General features: G+C 42.7%; 1 protein-coding gene across 5 annotated transcripts; it reads left to right on the top strand.

The window, feature by feature from the left end:
* The first annotated feature begins 26 nt into the window (after positions 1-26).
* On the top strand, positions 27-17,008 carry ACAD8 (acyl-CoA dehydrogenase family member 8). 5 transcript variants are annotated; one of them, XM_078058739.1, is made up of 12 exons: positions 27-234; positions 5,022-5,122; positions 5,561-5,730; positions 6,533-6,642; positions 7,044-7,120; positions 7,523-7,660; positions 9,378-9,513; positions 9,610-9,707; positions 10,057-10,209; positions 10,865-10,967; positions 13,240-13,304; positions 16,346-17,008. In XM_078058739.1, exons 1-11 carry the CDS (start codon positions 30-32, stop codon positions 13,266-13,268), a joined length of 1,320 nt encoding a protein of 439 aa, XP_077914865.1. In that variant the 5' UTR covers positions 27-29; the 3' UTR covers positions 13,269-13,304; positions 16,346-17,008. The 5 variants fall into 5 exon arrangements, with proteins under 5 accessions (XP_077914865.1, XP_035944025.1, XP_035944024.1 ...); XM_036088132.2 differs by lacking the exon at positions 13,240-13,304 and having other exon boundaries at positions 27-210; XM_036088131.2 differs by lacking the exon at positions 13,240-13,304.
* Positions 17,009-17,655: the final 647 nt, after the last annotated feature.

The following is a 17,655-nucleotide window of genomic DNA, read 5'->3' as shown; positions in this document are numbered from 1 at the left end:
CTCCCAGGGTGCACTGGGGGCCCTGGACGATGCACGGGGCCTGGTTGATGCACTGGCGCCGTCACTGCCGGCGGGTTCTGGCGAGAGGAGAGGTTGCTGCCATGTTGCGGAGCGGCTGCTGGCGGCTGAGAGGGTGGCTCTACGGCCCGCGCGGCGCTCTGCGGGGTTCTGCCGAGAGCGGCCGCCGGGGCTTGGTGTCCTGCATAGATCGTAAGACTCACCCCGCCGGTGCAGGTGTCCGGTCCCCGGGCTGGAGGGCTGAGGGCCCACAGAGCGCTAGTCACCCCCGGCTCGCCCTGGGCTGTCACCTGGGCCACCCCCCCCAGGCCTACCTGCCCCCTCCCGAGTGGGCTTCCCCTGCCGGCTGGTGTCCCCATGCTGTCCACCTGGCTGGCTTCCCTGGCCGCCCTCACTCCCTGCGGTCTCCATCTGTTGCGGATAGCTTGGGGCTGGTTGTGGTAGATGAAGCACTGTTACTTCTTTAAGTGATAGAAGATTTGATCAGATAAATTTTGTGATTTATCACCTGTAGTTATAAAACTTTTACTGTTGAAATTCCCGTTGAAAAATAATTATTATTGAAAGTGGGAACCTACCCACAGTACACAGACCTGAATGTCTTCAGGCACCAGGCAAATAATTTGGATGTGAGTAACGGAGAGTGATGGGGGCCTGGGCCCACTGGGGATACCCAGCCACTTTGTGACTCTGTCCAGTGCCTCATTTTTTTTCTTCTGAAAAAAAAATTCTTTTTAATAAATGTTGCTCTTCTTTATAACAGATTTGGTATGAATCCCTTAGAGTGACACCCAGATCTATGACATACACTAGTATAGAATACCGTTTTCTTCTCCGTGTCCTAAAACTCCTTCACAAGGTGCTGCCCATTCTAGCAATTAGAATTAGGTAAACAAGGTCACCCTTGCTGATACCAAGGCAAATAAGGAGTTGTCCTGGCAACAAATAGATTAAATATTTAATAGGCTAGTATTAAATAATAACAAATAGGTTACATATGCTGGAGTATTTCCAGCAGGTGGTTGTGTAGCTTCAGCCAGTGAGGTACTTTTACACCTTTTTAAAAGAAAGTATCTCTTAATTAGTAAAATGAAAGGAAACTGCCTTTTCAATGTATCATTCTCCATATTAGAATATCAAATTAATGGGAGTGCTTAACTAACATTTGTTTCATTGCATATTTTAATAAGTGAAAAATGATTTTTAAGAGAATTATGATTTGTATTTTATTTAATATATGTTATATATATTCATTATGCATACTTCCCTCATTCTGCGGATGAGGAAATTTACTCAGTGTCTAGTGCAGCCCCATTTGACAGTGGGATAACCGAAGTTGATTGAGGTACCTGACTTACTAGAAGTTGTACATTTAATAACTTCCTTGTCTAGTGCTCTTCCACTACACTTTGCTGCAACGTCCCAAGCATTCTTTGAAACATCAAGACTCTCAAATAAAACTGTTGATTCTCTAGTTATGTTTCTACTTTGGATGCATTTAAAGATTCTTATATTATTTAGAGTTTTTGTTTTGTTTTGTTTTGTTTTGTTTTTTGCCCATTGCTTACACTTAGGTTGCTATACAGTGAAGGGTTTCCTCCAGTCCTTTGGGCCCTTTTTCTTTTCTTTTTTTCTGAGACAGAGAGAGCGTGTGCATGTATAGGCATGTGGGAGGGGCAGAGGGAGAGGGAGAGGGAATCTTTTTTAATTTAAATTCAATTAATTAACAATAATTTATTATTATTTTCATAGGTAGAGGTCAGTGATTCATCAGTCTTATATAACACCCAGTGCTCATTACATCACATGCCTTCCTTAATGTCCATCACCCAATTACCCCATCCGCCCACCCACCTCCCCTCCAGCAACCCTGTTTGTTTCCTATGATTAAGAGTCTCTTATGGTTTGTCTCCTTCTTTGATTTCATCTTGTTTATTTTTTCCTGTCTTCCCCTATGATCCTTTGTTTTGTTTCTTAAATTCCACATATCAGTGAGATCATATGATACTTGTCTTTCTTTGATTGACTTATTTCACTTTGCATCATACCCTCTAGTTGCATCCACATTGTTGCAAATGGCAAGATTTCTTTTTTTTTTCTTTTTTTTTTTTGTAGCTGAGTAGTATTCCATTGTTTATATATGCACCACATCTTCTTTATCCATTCATCTGTCGATGGACATCTGGGCTCTTTCCATAGTTTAGCTATTGTGGACATTGCTGCTATAAACATTGGGGTGCAGGTGCCCCTTCGGATCCCTACATTTGTATCTTTGGAGTAAATACTCAGAAGTGCAATTGCTGGGTCATAGGGTAGCTCTATTTTCAACTTTTTGAGGAACCTCCATACTGTTTTCCAGAGTGGCTGCACCAGCTTGCATTCCCACCAACAGTGTAAGAGGGTTCCCCTTTCTCTGCATCCGGGAAAGAGAGAATCTTAAGCAAGCTCCACGCCCAGGACAGAACCCAACTCGGGCTGGATCTCATGACCCTGAGATCGTGACCTGAGCCGAAATCAAGAGTCAGATGCTTAATGGACTGAGCCACTCAGGAGCCCCAGGCCCTTTTTCTGTTTAGCTTTGCCATCTTACATTTTACTGTGTGTGTTGGCTTCTTGAACTCTTGCTAGTAACTCGGCCAATTTCGTGAAGTCTGGTTTTTGTTTTGTTTGTTCTTAATGTATTCTGGGACCGCGGGTATTTTTACTTAGTTACCATGCTTTCTTGTGTATAATTTGCTTTTTAACTTGCCTTTTCTACTTTTTTTCCACCAAGCAGCGCTCTCATTTTATTAGCATTCCCTTAGCAAAAATTGGGTTGGATATTATATTTCAAAATGTGTAATTATGTTGTATATACTTGCACATAAGATTTGCATACACCTATTCCCTGTTGTTTACTTAGAATGCAATTCAAACCTATTTCTTAAACATTTTGTTTCTTGAACTACTTGTTTTACTCTAATAATAATAATAGTAAATGTTTGTTGAGCTCTTGCTGGGACTGAAATTCTGTAGCACCTCTCTTTATACTATAAGATTTACATTATTATCATTTATGATAGCCTTTGTGTGAATGGACTGTATTCATCTTTGTAACCCCAGCACTGTTCCATAGTAAACATTCAATAATTATTCTTTTGTGAATGGTCTTTGAGCTATGATCTACAAGAGCATTTCTGCAAGACTTCTGCAAATAACCTGACTCTCAGTCAGGAACTGTGAAGTGGTCATCCCTAACTGTATTCCTGTGAGTAACAACCAACATAAGTTTCTGCTCTAGGCTTCTCAAAGTAGCCTAATGTCTAATCCTCACAAGTATTCCTTTCTGAGTTTCCCTAATACAGACAGACTGCTTTCTCCTGGCTCACATAGCCAGCCATTACTGCTCCCCATGCTGCCTGCCCTAGAGAAACAGACTCTGCCGTCTGCTCTTCTTCTCTATTTGGAAGGATTGTGCTTCACTATTAGGCGCTGAAATAAATTATTGTCGAGTGTGGCTCCATAGTCTTACTTTAACGCTCTTTAGCATCACTCCATAATGACCACATCTTTAGCACTAAAGGATGAAACCTGAGAAGGTAATACAGACCCCCCGCCCTTCTTTCCACCTTACCTTTTACAGCCACTGCTGCACCTCAGGGCTTCACTTGGAAAAGTATAGGCATACACTCTATTTTTTCTTACACACCTTCGGCAGGTGGTCCTTTCAAAATGACAGTAGTAAGAGACCAAAAGAGACATAAATATGAACAATGTAAGTCTGATTCACCCTGTGTATGTTGCTGATCCTGACGTAGGCTCCCAGGATTTGGGGTCTTTTCTAAATTTGCTATGCTATCCCCAAAAGGTGGTTGTTTTCATGGGAGCTTTGCCTAGGCTGTTTACTTTCAGCTCTGGCCTGCTGCTACCTGGAAGTCTGCATCACTTTGCAAAATAGGCAAAATATTTTACACCTTACTTAACTAGCTAGTTGACTTGAATGTCTGCTTTCTCATTCAGTCTGATCTTACTCTATGCAGTTTTTTTAAAAATCTGTAAAAAATGGTGTTCATGTCATTTGGGCAACTAGCTACTTAAAGAAAATGTATGAAGTAATGATATTGTGAATTGATAGTAATTCTGTTTATGTTGGTAGATATAGTTCTCTTTCTCCTGAAGAGTGTCACCTCTGATTAAGTACTACTATGGTGTACTCTTTTATTAGATGTTTAAGTTTCGAGAGAAACTTCTAATGAGGCCACACTACCTACCTGTTGATGTCTGTCAATTCATTGTCCTTAGCTTTTAAGTATCTTAAACACAAAAGTGAAGGAATTACCCATAGTCACATCACTGATGGTTTATGATAAAAAATGTTTTGAGAATTCTGAGTCCATTGGGTAAAAACTGTTATAGTAAGGCCTTAACCATGTTTTCAGCACTGGAAGACTTTTTTTTCATCATCAATGTTTATCAGTGAATGTCTGAGATTTGCCAAATGCACAGCCTTATTAGAGGATCTTTTCCTTAATTTGAAAGGTAAACCAAAGTATACATATCTTCCTTTTCCAATTGATCTTTTAAAATGGATATGTTGAAACAGACAGACAGCTATAGAGATTCATAGATAGGACAGATTTTCCCAGGATACCAATACAGAAAAGGTAGGGCATCCTAAAGGGAAAAAAAAAAAATGTTTACCATAATTTGAGGGTCAGTGTGTTTACTATTTTTTAATGTGGATTTATGAGGAGGAAGAGATAAATAAGAGTACTGAAAGAATAAGCACTTAGGAGGTAAATGAAGCCAGCTGATCCACTGGGGCAGAAAGAAGAAGGGAAAAGGAGATGATATATCAGAGAACTCATTAATGGTAGGCAAGGCCATTCTATGGATGTTAAAGGTTATACTGTATAAGAGAAATGCTACAGCGTGTCTCTGTCTCAACTTCATGTTTCTTGATCTTGGCACTACTCTTCCCTGACCCCTGTCCTAGAACTGAATGTATGCAATCTTACCCCCAGCTTCCATGGGACTGAATGAAGAGCAGAAAGAATTTCAGAAAGTGGCCTTTGACTTTGCTACCCGGGAGATGGCTCCAAACATGGCAGAGTGGGACCAGAAGGTGGGAGTTTTCCTTGTGGCTAGACATTCCAACAAAGGCCTCCTGTGGTGACCCTGTCTTCATCCCCTTTTAGTCCTAACTGTTCCATGTTTATTCTCCTTGCACAACTCTTACTGCAAATGAAAGTACTGGTAATGTTGTGATTGCTATCCTCATCTTGTAGAGACTAGTTTTGTTTTTGTTTTTGTTTTTGAATTGTACAAAGATTTAGACAGTCTTAAAACCAAGGCAATTCTATGGATAATTAAAAGGAACTTTAATGCTAGAAAACCAGTGCTTATAGAATGCATTTTAACTGCTACTATAGATAACAAATAGCCTATTAAGTTAATATATACACTCTCCCAAATGCAAACATCTTAATCCCTCATTGTGCCCTTTAATGAAAAGTCCATCTGTGAATCCCTTACTGATGACCCTGTTCTCTTTTTTACGTAGGAGTTGTTCCCAGTGGACGCAATGCGGAAAGCTGCTCAGCTCGGCTTTGGGGGAGTCTACGTACGAACAGATGTAGGTGGGTCTGGACTGTCCCGGCTCGATACATCTGTCATCTTTGAGGCCTTGGCTACGGGCTGCACCAGCACCACAGCCTATATAAGCATCCACAAGTGAGTGCCAAAGCTTGGTGAGCACAGTGAAATTCTCATCGGGTTCACTGGGAAATTTCAGGAAATTTTGGAAAAGTTCATCTTTTCAAGTTGTCACTGAGGAACCAGACAGGGCACCTGGGTTGCTCGGCTCAGTCAGTTAAGTGTCCGACTCTTGATTTCAGCTCAGGCCGTGATTTCAGGGTCATGGGATTGAGCCCCGTGTCACGCTCCACACTGGGCGTAGAGCCTGTTTGGGATTCTCTCTCTCCCTCTGCTCCCCCCATTCCTTGCGAGCACATGCACTCTCTCCCTCAAAAAAAGAAAAAAAGTTCACTCTAGGTCTGCTGCTGCCTCTTGGACTTGAATCTGCCATCTTGTATGTTGCTTAGAGAATAAGGTCTGTCCGCCTTCTCCCAAATCCTAGATTGAGCTGAAGCAAACAGACATCTCCAGGAGAGTGGTCAGGGCCCTGTTCCCGTCTTCCTCAACCCCTAGGATGAAGCCCCCAGGAATTTGTCAAAGTACATATAACTGTTTGATTTTTAGGGAACTCATTTAACCTAGAAGTAGCATGAACATCCAAGTGAGAAACACTTTGGCCCTGGTTATCTCTGGGTAGTACATGTTCCACGAATATGTTTTAACCCAGGCCTTTCCTTTAAAGTCGAATCTTCTCAGTGGCGACTTTTCTCTTCCCACCCTCTCTTGCTCTTCACTGTGCTTTGCTGCCTGTGCTTTCCTTCCCCATCCCTCCCCTCTCAGATTTCCTCTTCTCCATATTAACTCTGTCATTATCTTTTCTTCTTGGGGTACCTGTCAGCATGTGTGTCTGGATGATTGATACCTTTGGAAGTGAGGAACAGAGGCACAGATTCTGCCCACCGCTCTGTACCATGGAGAAGTTTGCATCCTACTGCCTCACTGAGCCAGGTGGGTTTGCCGTACCGCCAGCAAGACGTAGCAGGGGCTGCTGCTCAGGTGAAGTCACTGAGCACTCTCTTGTCCCCTCGATACGTACAACCCTTGTTTACCACGAAGTTGGGTCGTGGAGGAACACAAGCCTAAGAGGGCTGTAGGGCAGAGTCTCTCCAGGCTGCAGATTGGAGCCTCCTTGTACTCAGTGTGCTGGGAGATGGAAAATGGTCTCATTGCTGTCCACAGTTTTCACCAAATACAGAGAGTTCCTCCAGCTGTCTGCATTTTAAAGTGTGAAACACTGAGCTGTTGGTTATAAGGGAAGATTTCCTTGGAAGTGGAACCGTGCTGGGGCCCCTTTACTTTTACTGACTTTCTCTCCCACCCTCTCTGCTTCCTTTTGATCCCTGCCTTAGGAAGTGGTAGTGATGCTGCCTCCCTTTTGACCGCAGCAAAACGACAAGGAGATCATTACATCCTCAATGGTTCCAAGGTACCAGCATGCCCACCTTACAGAACACCCTTAGAGATTGTGCCCATCTTCGTGCTGACATTGCCTGGATCCTTGCTATCTGCGAGTTAATGTTTCCTAGGAGTTTTACACATTGAATAGAGAACCTCTGACCTATTTCCCTTTATTTACCTTCACTTTCTCGCTCTTCTGATCTGAGTCCAGATAATCTCGCTCCTTTCTGTCTGTCCTTTTTATAGTCTCATCAGCTAGATCCCTGATTCCCCAGTCAGCACAGGTTCTTTTTACCTCTCCTTCTTTTCTCTGTGCCATCATGCCTCTTAGTGTCCTACTGTCGGAAGGACTCTGATTGCTTTCCCAGGTGTTAGGCTCCAGGGACAGATGTGTTTCCTGATCCCTGTACACCCCCTCTCCAACCCTCAGGCCTTCATCAGTGGTGGAGGTGAATCAGACATCTACGTGGTCATGTGCCGAACAGGAGGGCAAGGCCCCAAAGGCATCTCTTGTATAGTTGTGGAGAAGGGGACCCCTGGCCTTAGCTTTGGCAAGAAGGAAAAAAAGGTGAGTGGCTATTGGACAGGAAACAATTTAAGTTCAAACAATCCAAGAGTCTGCCACCTGCCAGACCAACCTCTATTCTATTTCAAGGAATAGTTTACCTATTCCTTGAAATACCACCTCCGCTTTTGGTCTGTGTTTCTTATTCAGCTTCTTATTTTGGCACATTCCTTTATCCCAGGAAGAAATACTTACAGATCTGGTGGTGACTACTCGGATGAAAAGCATATGGGCCACTTTTCTTCTTTAAATAAAAATAAAATAAAACTCATTGGAGATGATCGTGAGTGTTTCAGTCATGTAAGAGGGAGAGTGTTTCCATAGGTGCTTTGAAAAGACGTTCCTAGGATATAGCAATCCCATAGCCAGACCATGAATAGTAGAAGTGTGATTCCATAGCTGTAGCTGGTGGTAAGATGAGACCCATTCAGATTTGTTAGGCCGGGGGACCAGAATAATCATACCCCTCCAATATATACTGTTATAGTTAGGATTTGGGAGGAGAAGTCAGGTAATGAAATGACCCCTAACTATACTCTCCTTTCATAGCTCCTAGGGTTTCCATATTTCCCCTCATGAGCTTTCCCGATACTTTATAAACTGCAAAGAGGTAGAGGTTTTAGTGCCCCTTTTCATTTATTAGTATAGTAGGTTTTTACTAGATTCCTACTATGTGCAAAGCATGCTGGCTCCTGGGGTGAAGGAGGATACAGAAGTTACTCCTAGCCTTATTTGAAATTACAAGACACATTATGTTGTCTTATCTGTATAAAATATATAAGCTGTAATTGTGGCATATAACTTGTATATGTGATATGTAAGATATATAGCTGTAGAATATCTTAATTCTAGGAATGTCTCCTTTGGGTCATACAACATGGACTGACTTACATAGTCTGACATAATTTTACAGGATCGAGTTATACCGATTTAGGTTGTTCGTGCTTATAAAGGCAGTGATGATTGTTTCAACACACATAGGTAGTATCCATCTCAGTATTTGTGATGTCTGTTGACAGGATTACCAAAGCTGTCAAATTTCGTGCCTAGAGAAAAATCACAAATAAATTCCAGAAACAAAAAGTATATCTTTTCTTCCTTTCGTTTTCTGTTTTCTCTCCCTTTTAAGTGTATACGTTTATCTTTCTTTTTTGTTTTCTTTTTTAATTATTAGTTTTGCTTTATATATTTTTTAATATAAGGGAAATTTGGAAGGACACCTCTGTATTCATTTGACAGCTGGTGAGTGCCCACTATGTACCAAGCATTTGTAAACAGTAGGGGTAGAGCAGTGAACAAAGACAAAGCTCTGCCCTCATAGAGTTTACCTGTCAGCAAGCAGGGATGGACAACAGACATGTAAATAAGCAAGGTACCTTCTGGTAATGCTCTGTGCTACAAAAGAGATAAAGGAGATTGGTAGGACACTGAGGAGAGCTTGAAAGCGTCTGTAATAGGGCTGAACTCCCAGAGGTCATGACTTTTGAGATGAGATCCAGAGTATAGAAGAAGCAACCTAAGAAGAATTCTGGGCAGAGACAACAGTAGATGGCCTATTGAGGGAACAAAAAAAAAGTTCAGTATGGCCCTAAGGCAGTGAGCAAAGAAGAGAACAGCATGGGATGAAATTGGACAGGCAGGCAGGGGCTCGTAGAAGAGAAGAGTCACTGCCCTGAGTGCCACCCTGTTGGGCAGCCATACAGTCCCTGATTTTTGCCAGATGGGGTGGAACTCCCAGCCAACGCGCGCCGTGACCTTTGAAGATTGTGCAGTGCCCGTGGCCAACAGAATTGGAAATGAGGGACAGGGCTTCGTCATTGCCATGAAAGGACTGAACGGAGGGAGAGTCAATGTTGGTGAGAACACAGCAGGATGGGGCAGCGAGGTAGCCGGGCTGGGGCAGAGCAGCACTGTCCTGGCTCAGTTGAAATGTTGGCACTCTTCCTTTCCAGCTTCCTGCTCCCTAGGAGCTGCTCATGCTTCAGTCATCCTCACCCGAGACCATCTCAGTGTTCGGAAGCAGTTTGGAGAGCCTCTGGCCAGTAACCAGGTAATTTCCCAGAGGCCCCTGCATTTGCTTTCCACTCTGCCTGCGACCTGCTCTGTGGCCCACATTCTCTCGGAGGGTGAGGCTATGAGTCCTCACTGGAGTTCTGCCCCCATCTTAGAACTTGTGTTCTAATTTTATCAGTAATCTTTTTCACTGAAGCGCAGGGCAAACAAAGTAGGCTTAGAACTCACAAGGCAGTACATTTGCTCTGTAGAAGAGGCAGGGACTTTGAAGCTTGGGGTCAGTTAGAAAAGGTACCTCATGAGAGGTGTCTTATAGAGGGCCCCAGATCAGGTGCTGGTCTAGGCCTGTCTGTCTTGTCTGGTTCTCTTATCCCCTGTTGCTGCAGTACCTGCAATTCAAACTGGCTGATATGGCAACAAGGCTGGTGGCCTCACGGCTGATCATCCGCAGTGCAGCGGTGGCTCTGCAGGAGGAGCGGGAAGATGCAGTGGCCCTCTGCTCCATGGCCAAGCTCTTCGCTACAGATGAATGCTTTGCTGTGCGTGATGATGTCCTCTGGCTGTCTTGGGTGGACAAGGAGCAGCTGCTAGGTCCAGGGATGTTGAGAGCCATAGTCTACCCCTGGGGCTTAAGCATATAAATGAACTCATGAGAGGCCTGCTTGGGAGCTCTCAGAGCTGACTTTTTACCTGCTCCGTGCCGTTACACACTCCATTCTTTCACTGTCATTTGATTGTGTTCTAGATGAGACATTGCCGTTGAAGGAAGGTTCAGAGCAGCCCAATGCCTCTTGCTCAAATTTAGCACTGTGCTCTGTTTAAAATGTCAAGGGCAGAGCTATTTCCACATGAGGCTACATTGCCACTAGATGGCATTGTAGGTAGCCTCACATAATCCCAGCCAAAGTGCTTGTGGGCAGCTTGTCCCCTGCAGATAATAAAGCAATAAAGGCAGAGCTCTCTGAGTTGCCTGTCTGGTGGGAACTGACAAGTTTAGTAGGTAAACCTCCCTTGTTGTCTAACCACACAGAATACAGAGCCCCTCTTTGGGCTGGGGGCTGGTTATCTGTAGGTTGTTCTTCCTCGTATTAGTTTACGGCGGGCTGCCAGATTGGGGGCTGGGGTAGAAAGAGAAGCCCTATGTTCCACAGTCTTCCCCCCAGTCAAAGGTGTCTAATCCCTGTCTCCCTGAAGATCTGCAACCAGGCTTTACAGATGCATGGAGGCTATGGCTACCTGAAGGACTATGCTGTTCAGCAGTATGTGCGGGACTCCAGGGTCCATCAAATCCTAGAAGGTAAAAATTGCCAGAGCTGTTCTCCAGAATGCTTATAGGATCACCACTTTCCTCAGCCTGTGTGTCCCCATGCTGACTGGTTCTGAGGGTTCCATCAGGCCCTGGCTGTCTTTTGCCTTCCTCCTAACCCTGCGCTGGAAGTGTTTGTGGGTGTCATACAGAGCACTAGCTTGGGAGTCTGGAGGCTCTGCTTTGTCACCATGGGTAAGCTATCAGATCACTCCATTTCTGCTCTTTTTCTTTGCAAATTTTAGAGAACGCTCAAACCAGATAATATATGGGAAAGCATTTTGAAAACTTCAACAGTAACTCTTGACTTTTATGAAGTACTTGGTCCTCAGGGATTCCAAAACTTCTGTACAGGGCAAATGTGAGCTAATTTGATCACAAGCAACCTCTATAAATTGAAGATATCTCTATCAATATTGCTAATGGATTTTTCAGTAAACTAAATCATATGGTTATTTTCTCGGCAATCACAGACTGGATTAGGCTGGAAAATGTGTAAGCTGCCGGAGGCTGGCTCAGAGCATGGCCTTTTCCACGCTCCACACCAGTGCAGAAGTCTTGAAATTACATGACTCTTACCTCAGTGGGTGTAGGCAGACAGGAGTGGTTATCCTGTAGGAGAGCCAGATGGGGCAAAAGCTTATCTAAGTGACTTTCAGTGATGCAATGTTGGGCTGCTTCCACGGAGGCGCAGGAGAGAGCTGTGGGTGTTGGTCTCTCTGTCATTTTCAAAGCATTCTTGAACCTGGGGAGGTGTTAGAATCACCCAGAGGGCTTGTGAAAACAGATTGCTAGGCTCCACACCCAGAGGTTCTGACTCAGTGGGTCTTAGGTAGGCCTGAGAATTTTGCATCTCCAACAAGTTTTCAAGTGAGGCTGCAGCTGCGCATCTGGGAAGCACACTCTGAGACCCACTGCTCCGGTGGTATGTGCAAATCACAGGCTTCTAAAAGTTAGTCTGCTTTCTTCTGCAGACCTCATCCCTGAAATATGTCAATGAGCTCAGTCACTGGTGCTCAAGTTCCCCATAGGCTTTGTCCTCTGATTATTCCTGCAGTTACTTCCTTACCCAGCATTTATGAATGACAAGTTTAGTAGGTAAACTTTGTTGTCTAACAACATGAGACTTCACTTTTATTCTGACTCTGCCTTTTAACCTTGTAAGAAGAAATGGGAAAAGCCAGGTACATTTATTTGAGGCCATGCCATCATCCACTTACAGAAAATTTGGGGCACTGGTCTCACTTTGGTATCACTTTGTTTCATTGTGAACTTTGTTATAGGATAAATCTGCAAATTTAGATTTGATTTTATTTGAGGTGTGTGATTACTCATTCCTCATGGGGGTTCATATTTCTCTTTGCATTAAAAGCCACTGTAAAAATGGAGCAAGAAGTTGACCCCTCCTTTCAGGGAAAATATTTTTGTCTGTTCTTTTAAAATTCACTTTTCTGATTACCAAAGAAATTGGTATATTTATTGTTGAAAGCTTATAAAGTATAGGAAAAGTAAAAAAAAAAAAAAAATCATTCATGTTTCCACATTCAGACTTAATATTTTGGATTCCTTTTATATGTAAGTCCAAAAAATCTCCTTTGGGGCTTTTTCTGTACTTTGTAGGTACTTTTTTTTTTTTATGTGAAGTATAGTTGCCATACAATATTATATTAGTTTCAGGTGGGCAACACAGTAATTCAACAGTTGAAATAGTTTGAGAAGGAAAGATAGTAACTCTTCTTTAAATGTGTGATAGAATTCCCCTCTGTAGCTGTCCAGTCCTGGACTTTTCATGGTTGGGAGTTTTTTGATTGCCACTTCAATTTTGTTACTGTTCAGATTTTCTATTTCTGATTCAGTCTTGGAAAATTGTATGTTTCTAGGGATTTATCTGTTTCTTCTAGGTTATCCAGTTTGTTGGCATATCATTTTTCATGGTGGCCTCTTATAATCCTTTATGTTTCTGTGGTGTTGGTTGTAACTTCTCTTTCATTTCTGATTTTATTCATTTGACTTCTCTCTTTTTTTTTTCTTAATAAGTCTGGCTAAAGATTTATCAATTTTGTGTATCTTTCCAAAGAACCAGCTCTCGGTTTCACTGATCTTTTCCCTATTGTTTTTTAGTCTCTGTTTCATTTATTTCACCCTGAACTTTATTATTTCCTTTCTTCTACTAATTTTGGGTCTGTTCATTCTTTTTTCTAATTCCTTTAGATGTATAGTTAGATTGTACATTTGAGATTTTTCTTGTTTTTTACTTTTTTAGGTAGGCTCCACCCCCAGTATGGGGCTTGAACTCATGACCCTAACTCTACCAGCTGTGCCACTCAGGTGCCCCAATTTTTCTTGTTTCTTGAAGAAGGCCTGTATTACTATAAACTTGCCTGTTAGACTGCTTTTGCTGTGTCCCAAAGATTTTGGAACTTGTCTTTCCATTTTCATTTGTCTCACGGTATTTTTTTATTTCCTGTTTGATTTCTTTGTTGACCCATTTGTTGTTTAATAGCACGTTGTTTAGCCTCCATGTGTTTTTTACCATTTTTTTCTTGTAATTGATTTCCAGTTTTATACCATTGTATAATTTTCTAGATATAAGTGATTTTACTGCTTTTTCTTTTCTTTTAACCTTCATACTAGCTTTATAAGTGATTGATCTACTACTTATATTACATGTTGCTTTTACCAGTGAAAATGTTTTTTTCATAATTTGCTTACTTCTTGTTGTTGCCTTTTCTTTTCAACTTAAAGAAGTCCTTTAACACTTCTTGTAAGGTCGGTGTAGTAATGATAAGCTCCATTAACTTTTGTTTGGGAAACCTTTTTAAGATTTTATTTATCTATTTAGTTGAGAGAGAGAGAGCATGCAAGCAGAGGGAAGGAGCAGAAGGAGAGGAACAAGCAGACTCTGTGCTGAGCACAGAGCCCAGCACAGGGCTCTATCCCACAACCCTGAGATCATGACCTGAGTCGCAATCAAGAGTTGGACACTTAACCAACTAAGCCACCCAGGCGGCCCTGTCTGGAAAACTTTTTTTTTTTTTTAAGATTTTTTATTTATTTATTTGACAGAGAGAGACACAGTGAGAGAGGGAACACAAGCAGGGGGAGTGGGAGAGGGAGAAGCAGGCTTCTCGCGGAGCAGGGGGCCCGATGTGGGGCTTGATCCCAGCACCCCGGGATCATGAGCTGAGCCGAAGGCAGATGCTTAGCCGACTGAGCCACCCAGGTGCCCTGGAAAACTCTTTATCTCTCCTTGCCAGGTAGACTATTCTTGGTTGCAGGTTTTTTTCCTTTTAGCACTTTGAATATATCATGCCACTTTCTTCTGCCCACGAAGTTTCTGCTGAAAAAATCAGCTCATAGCCTTATGGGTGTTTTCCCTTGTACATAACTATTTGCTTTTGTCTGGCTGCTTTTAAGATTTCTCTTCATACGTAATTTTTACTATATATATATATATATATTTACCATATATATATAGTAAAACCATACCAAGACATGTAATATATACATATATATATATTACATGTCTTGGTATGGTTCTCCTTGATTTATCTTGTCTGGGGGTCTCTGTGCTTCTAGAAACTAGATGTCTGTTTTCTTCCCCAGAGTAGGGAAATTTTCAGCCATTATTTCTTTAAATAAGTTTTCTACCTTTATCTCTTTTCTCCTTCTGGGACCCCAGTAGTGCAAATATTAGTGTGCTTGATGTTGTCCCAGAGATCCCTTAACCTGTCCTTTTTTAAAATTCTTTTTTCTTTTTGCTGCTCAGCTCAAATGCTTGATACTACCCTATCTTCCAGATTGCTGATCCATTCTGCATCCTGTAATCTGCTGTTGATTCCCTTTAGTGTATTTTTTCATTTTAGTTACTGTACTCTTCAACTGTTTTTTGTTTTATGTTTTCTGTCTCTGCTGAAATTTTCACTAAGTTCATCCACTCTTCTCTCAAGGCCCCTGAACATCTTTATGACCATTATTTTGAAACTTTATCAAGTAGATTCTTTATCTCTGTTTTGTTCAGTTCTTTTTCTGAGATGTTGTCTTGTTCTTTGATTTGGAGCATATTCTTGTCTCCTCATTTTTGTTTTTGTGTATCAAGTAAGCCAGACTCTCCTGGTCCTAAAAGTAATGTCCTGTATGGAACGCATCCTGGGGGCAATCCCTAGTGCAGTCCCTTCTGGTCACTAGAATCAGGCACTCCCAGGGTGTCCCCTATGTGGTCTGCATGTGTCGTGCTGTTGTGTCTGGGCTGTGACTACTATGGGCGTGTTGGTAGCTGGCTGCTAGGCCCACCTGTGAGTCTTGTGGGTGTGTTAGTGGGCAGCAGTGACTTTGGGTGGGGGCGGGCACCAGTCCCCACTGAGGTTGCCTGCCAGGTGTGGTGGTTAGTACCTGCTTGGAGGGACATCTGCTGGGTTGAGTGTGTTGAGCCGGGCAGGTCTGCAGGCGAACGCCAGGGTGGGGCAAGCAGTACTAGCAAGGTAGGATGGGTGTCAGATCTTGCTCCCGAAACATCTAGGTAGCAAGGAGGGTGTCAGATCTTGCTCCCAAAGCATCTGGCTAACTAAGCTGTAGAAGTACAAGAAAAATGGCACTTGCTAACATTTCCATTCCCAGAGAAAATTCCTACAGATCCCTGTGCCTCTGGCACACACCCTAAAATTAGTCATTAAGCCTCCCCCATGTATGACCCAGGAGCTTTTCCAACTGCTGCCTCCATGCTGGGCTCCAAGTGACTGATACTGTGTGTGGGCCCCTTGAGAGTAGTGTCTCAGTTTCCTGTAGCTCCCAGGCTCTCCTAGAGTTAAGCTCCACTGATTTTCAAAGCCAGACAATATGTGGCCTCATCTTCCCAGTGAAGATCTCCAGGGCAGGGGCTGTCTGCTGTGGGACTTGAACCTCTCGCTCCTCAGGAAGGACCTCCACACCTGTGATATCCTCCTGCTTGTGGGTCACTGTGCGTGGGTTTGGTTCCGGACAGTCTCTGCCCCTCCTACCCTCCTCAATGTGGCTTTTTCTTTATATCGTTAGCTACGGAATAGCTGTTCTACTAGAGTTTAGGTTCTCAGAGTGAGTTGTGCTGTACATAGTTGCAGCCTTAGTGTGTCCACAGGAGGAGGGAAGCTCAGCATCTTCCCTTCTCCCAGGCGAGATGTTTTTAAAAGAGCAAATTTATCCCTTACTTCCTGACATTTTTCTGTACTTTGGAGAGAAGTCTGTAATAATCCCATCCCACTCAGGGTTAAAGCAACAATTGTGGTTTATATCCACTACTACCCTGAATGAGGCTTGGAGCACCTTGGTTAAAGCTTTACCAAGCTCTAAGACTTTGCTGCAACTAAATCCTTCATTCTTCCTCCCCCTTGCAGGTAGCAATGAAGTGATGAGGATGCTGATCTCTCGAAGCCTGTTTCAGGAGTAGCACCCAGACTTGATGTTCGGGCGTGATGGTTAATGTACACCTCGAATCAGAGGTTTCATATGGACTGTTACATTGCAGATGAGTCATGGATTAGATTGAAGGGCTGAGCTCTTCCAGGTGGACCCAGAGTGTTGGGAGCAGCATCAGCTATAGGACTGGGACAGAGTCCTCAGCAGAACTAGAGGAGCTGCCCTGATTGAGATTGTCACAAGAAGACACACTACCTTGTTTTCCTAATGCAAAAAGGTGACCAGGGAAGACTCATCACCAAGTCAGAGTCCTTTCTTGGATACATGTTGTCTTGATTTGTCTGCATTTTGGTGCTTCACTGAATCTCTCTTCTGAGATCTGAACCCTTCGTTGAGGGTTTTTCCTGATGATAAAGCAAAGGTGTGGGAAAGGAGAAATGGAGGAAAAAATGCTCTCCTATCTTTTCCTGTGCTCTGCTAAAGATGCAGAAGGTTTCTGTGGGTTGCATTTCCTTTGTAGTACTCCTGTGAATGTAAATCATGATAAAATGAGTATTTGGGAAACCTTACTCCGAGGTGTGATTTAGGGTATATCTGCACTTGTACACTTTCTGAATATCAAGAGCTGAAGTTATTTGGAACTCTGAATGTTTGTTGTTTTCTTTTTTAGAAGCATGTGGTCTAAGAATGGTATTCAAGCTTCTATAGCCCTTCCTGATAAGTACTTTGAGCATATTTTCTTTCTATCTGAGTGCAAGGAAATGATAGGCATATAGAAGAGAGAGAGTTATCTGGCAAAAGTGATAAAGTAGGAAGGGATTCATAAAGAAGGTAGAAATTAAAATTAAACTTTTATGAAAATGTGTAATATGTAAAGAGAACCAAGAAAGTCAGTTTCAGACAGGGGAACGAGGGGCAGGAAAAGTGCAGAATTGGTGTGGGAGCTGTTTGCAGCTTTGTTTTGTTGTGCTTTGGGCTTGGCATGGGATGGAAAGAAAATATAAGTTGAATCTGGATGGAGAGTTATGAAAGCCAAAGTGTGGGTTTTATTTCATAAGTAGTGGAGAAGATGAGAAGAGTTTTAATGAAGCTATGATGAGATAATTTGTTGATAAGAACATTCTGGAAGGCATATGCAGGATGAATATGAAGAGGGGAAAGACAAAGATAAGGCATGTCCAGTCTGTAGGTTCTGGAAGTAATTAAGGTCAGAGGCAATTCGAGCCTGAACTTGGAAGGTAAAGGAAAGAGGATGTAAGCAGATACAGACCCATGCTTAGAATGTTTG

Source organism: Halichoerus grypus, chromosome 11 (assembly GCF_964656455.1).
Source record: "Halichoerus grypus chromosome 11, mHalGry1.hap1.1, whole genome shotgun sequence".
Lineage (NCBI taxonomy): Eukaryota > Metazoa > Chordata > Mammalia > Carnivora > Phocidae > Halichoerus > Halichoerus grypus.
Note: the sequence above shows the minus strand (reverse complement) of the source record. Positions and strands in the feature narration are given on the sequence as shown.

Bases quoted from the DNA above. Each gene is read 5' to 3' on its own strand.
- ACAD8 (XM_036088131.2), top strand. From the start codon at position 30: ATGCACGGGGCCTGGTTGATGCACTGGCGCCGTCACTGCCGGCGGGTT. The intron at 6,643-7,043 runs GTGGGTTTGCCG...TCCCTGCCTTAG, and splicing joins CTACTGCCTCACTGAGCCAG to GAAGTGGTAGTGATGCTGCC. The intron at 7,661-9,377 runs GTGAGTGGCTAT...GATTTTTGCCAG, and splicing joins TTGGCAAGAAGGAAAAAAAG to ATGGGGTGGAACTCCCAGCC.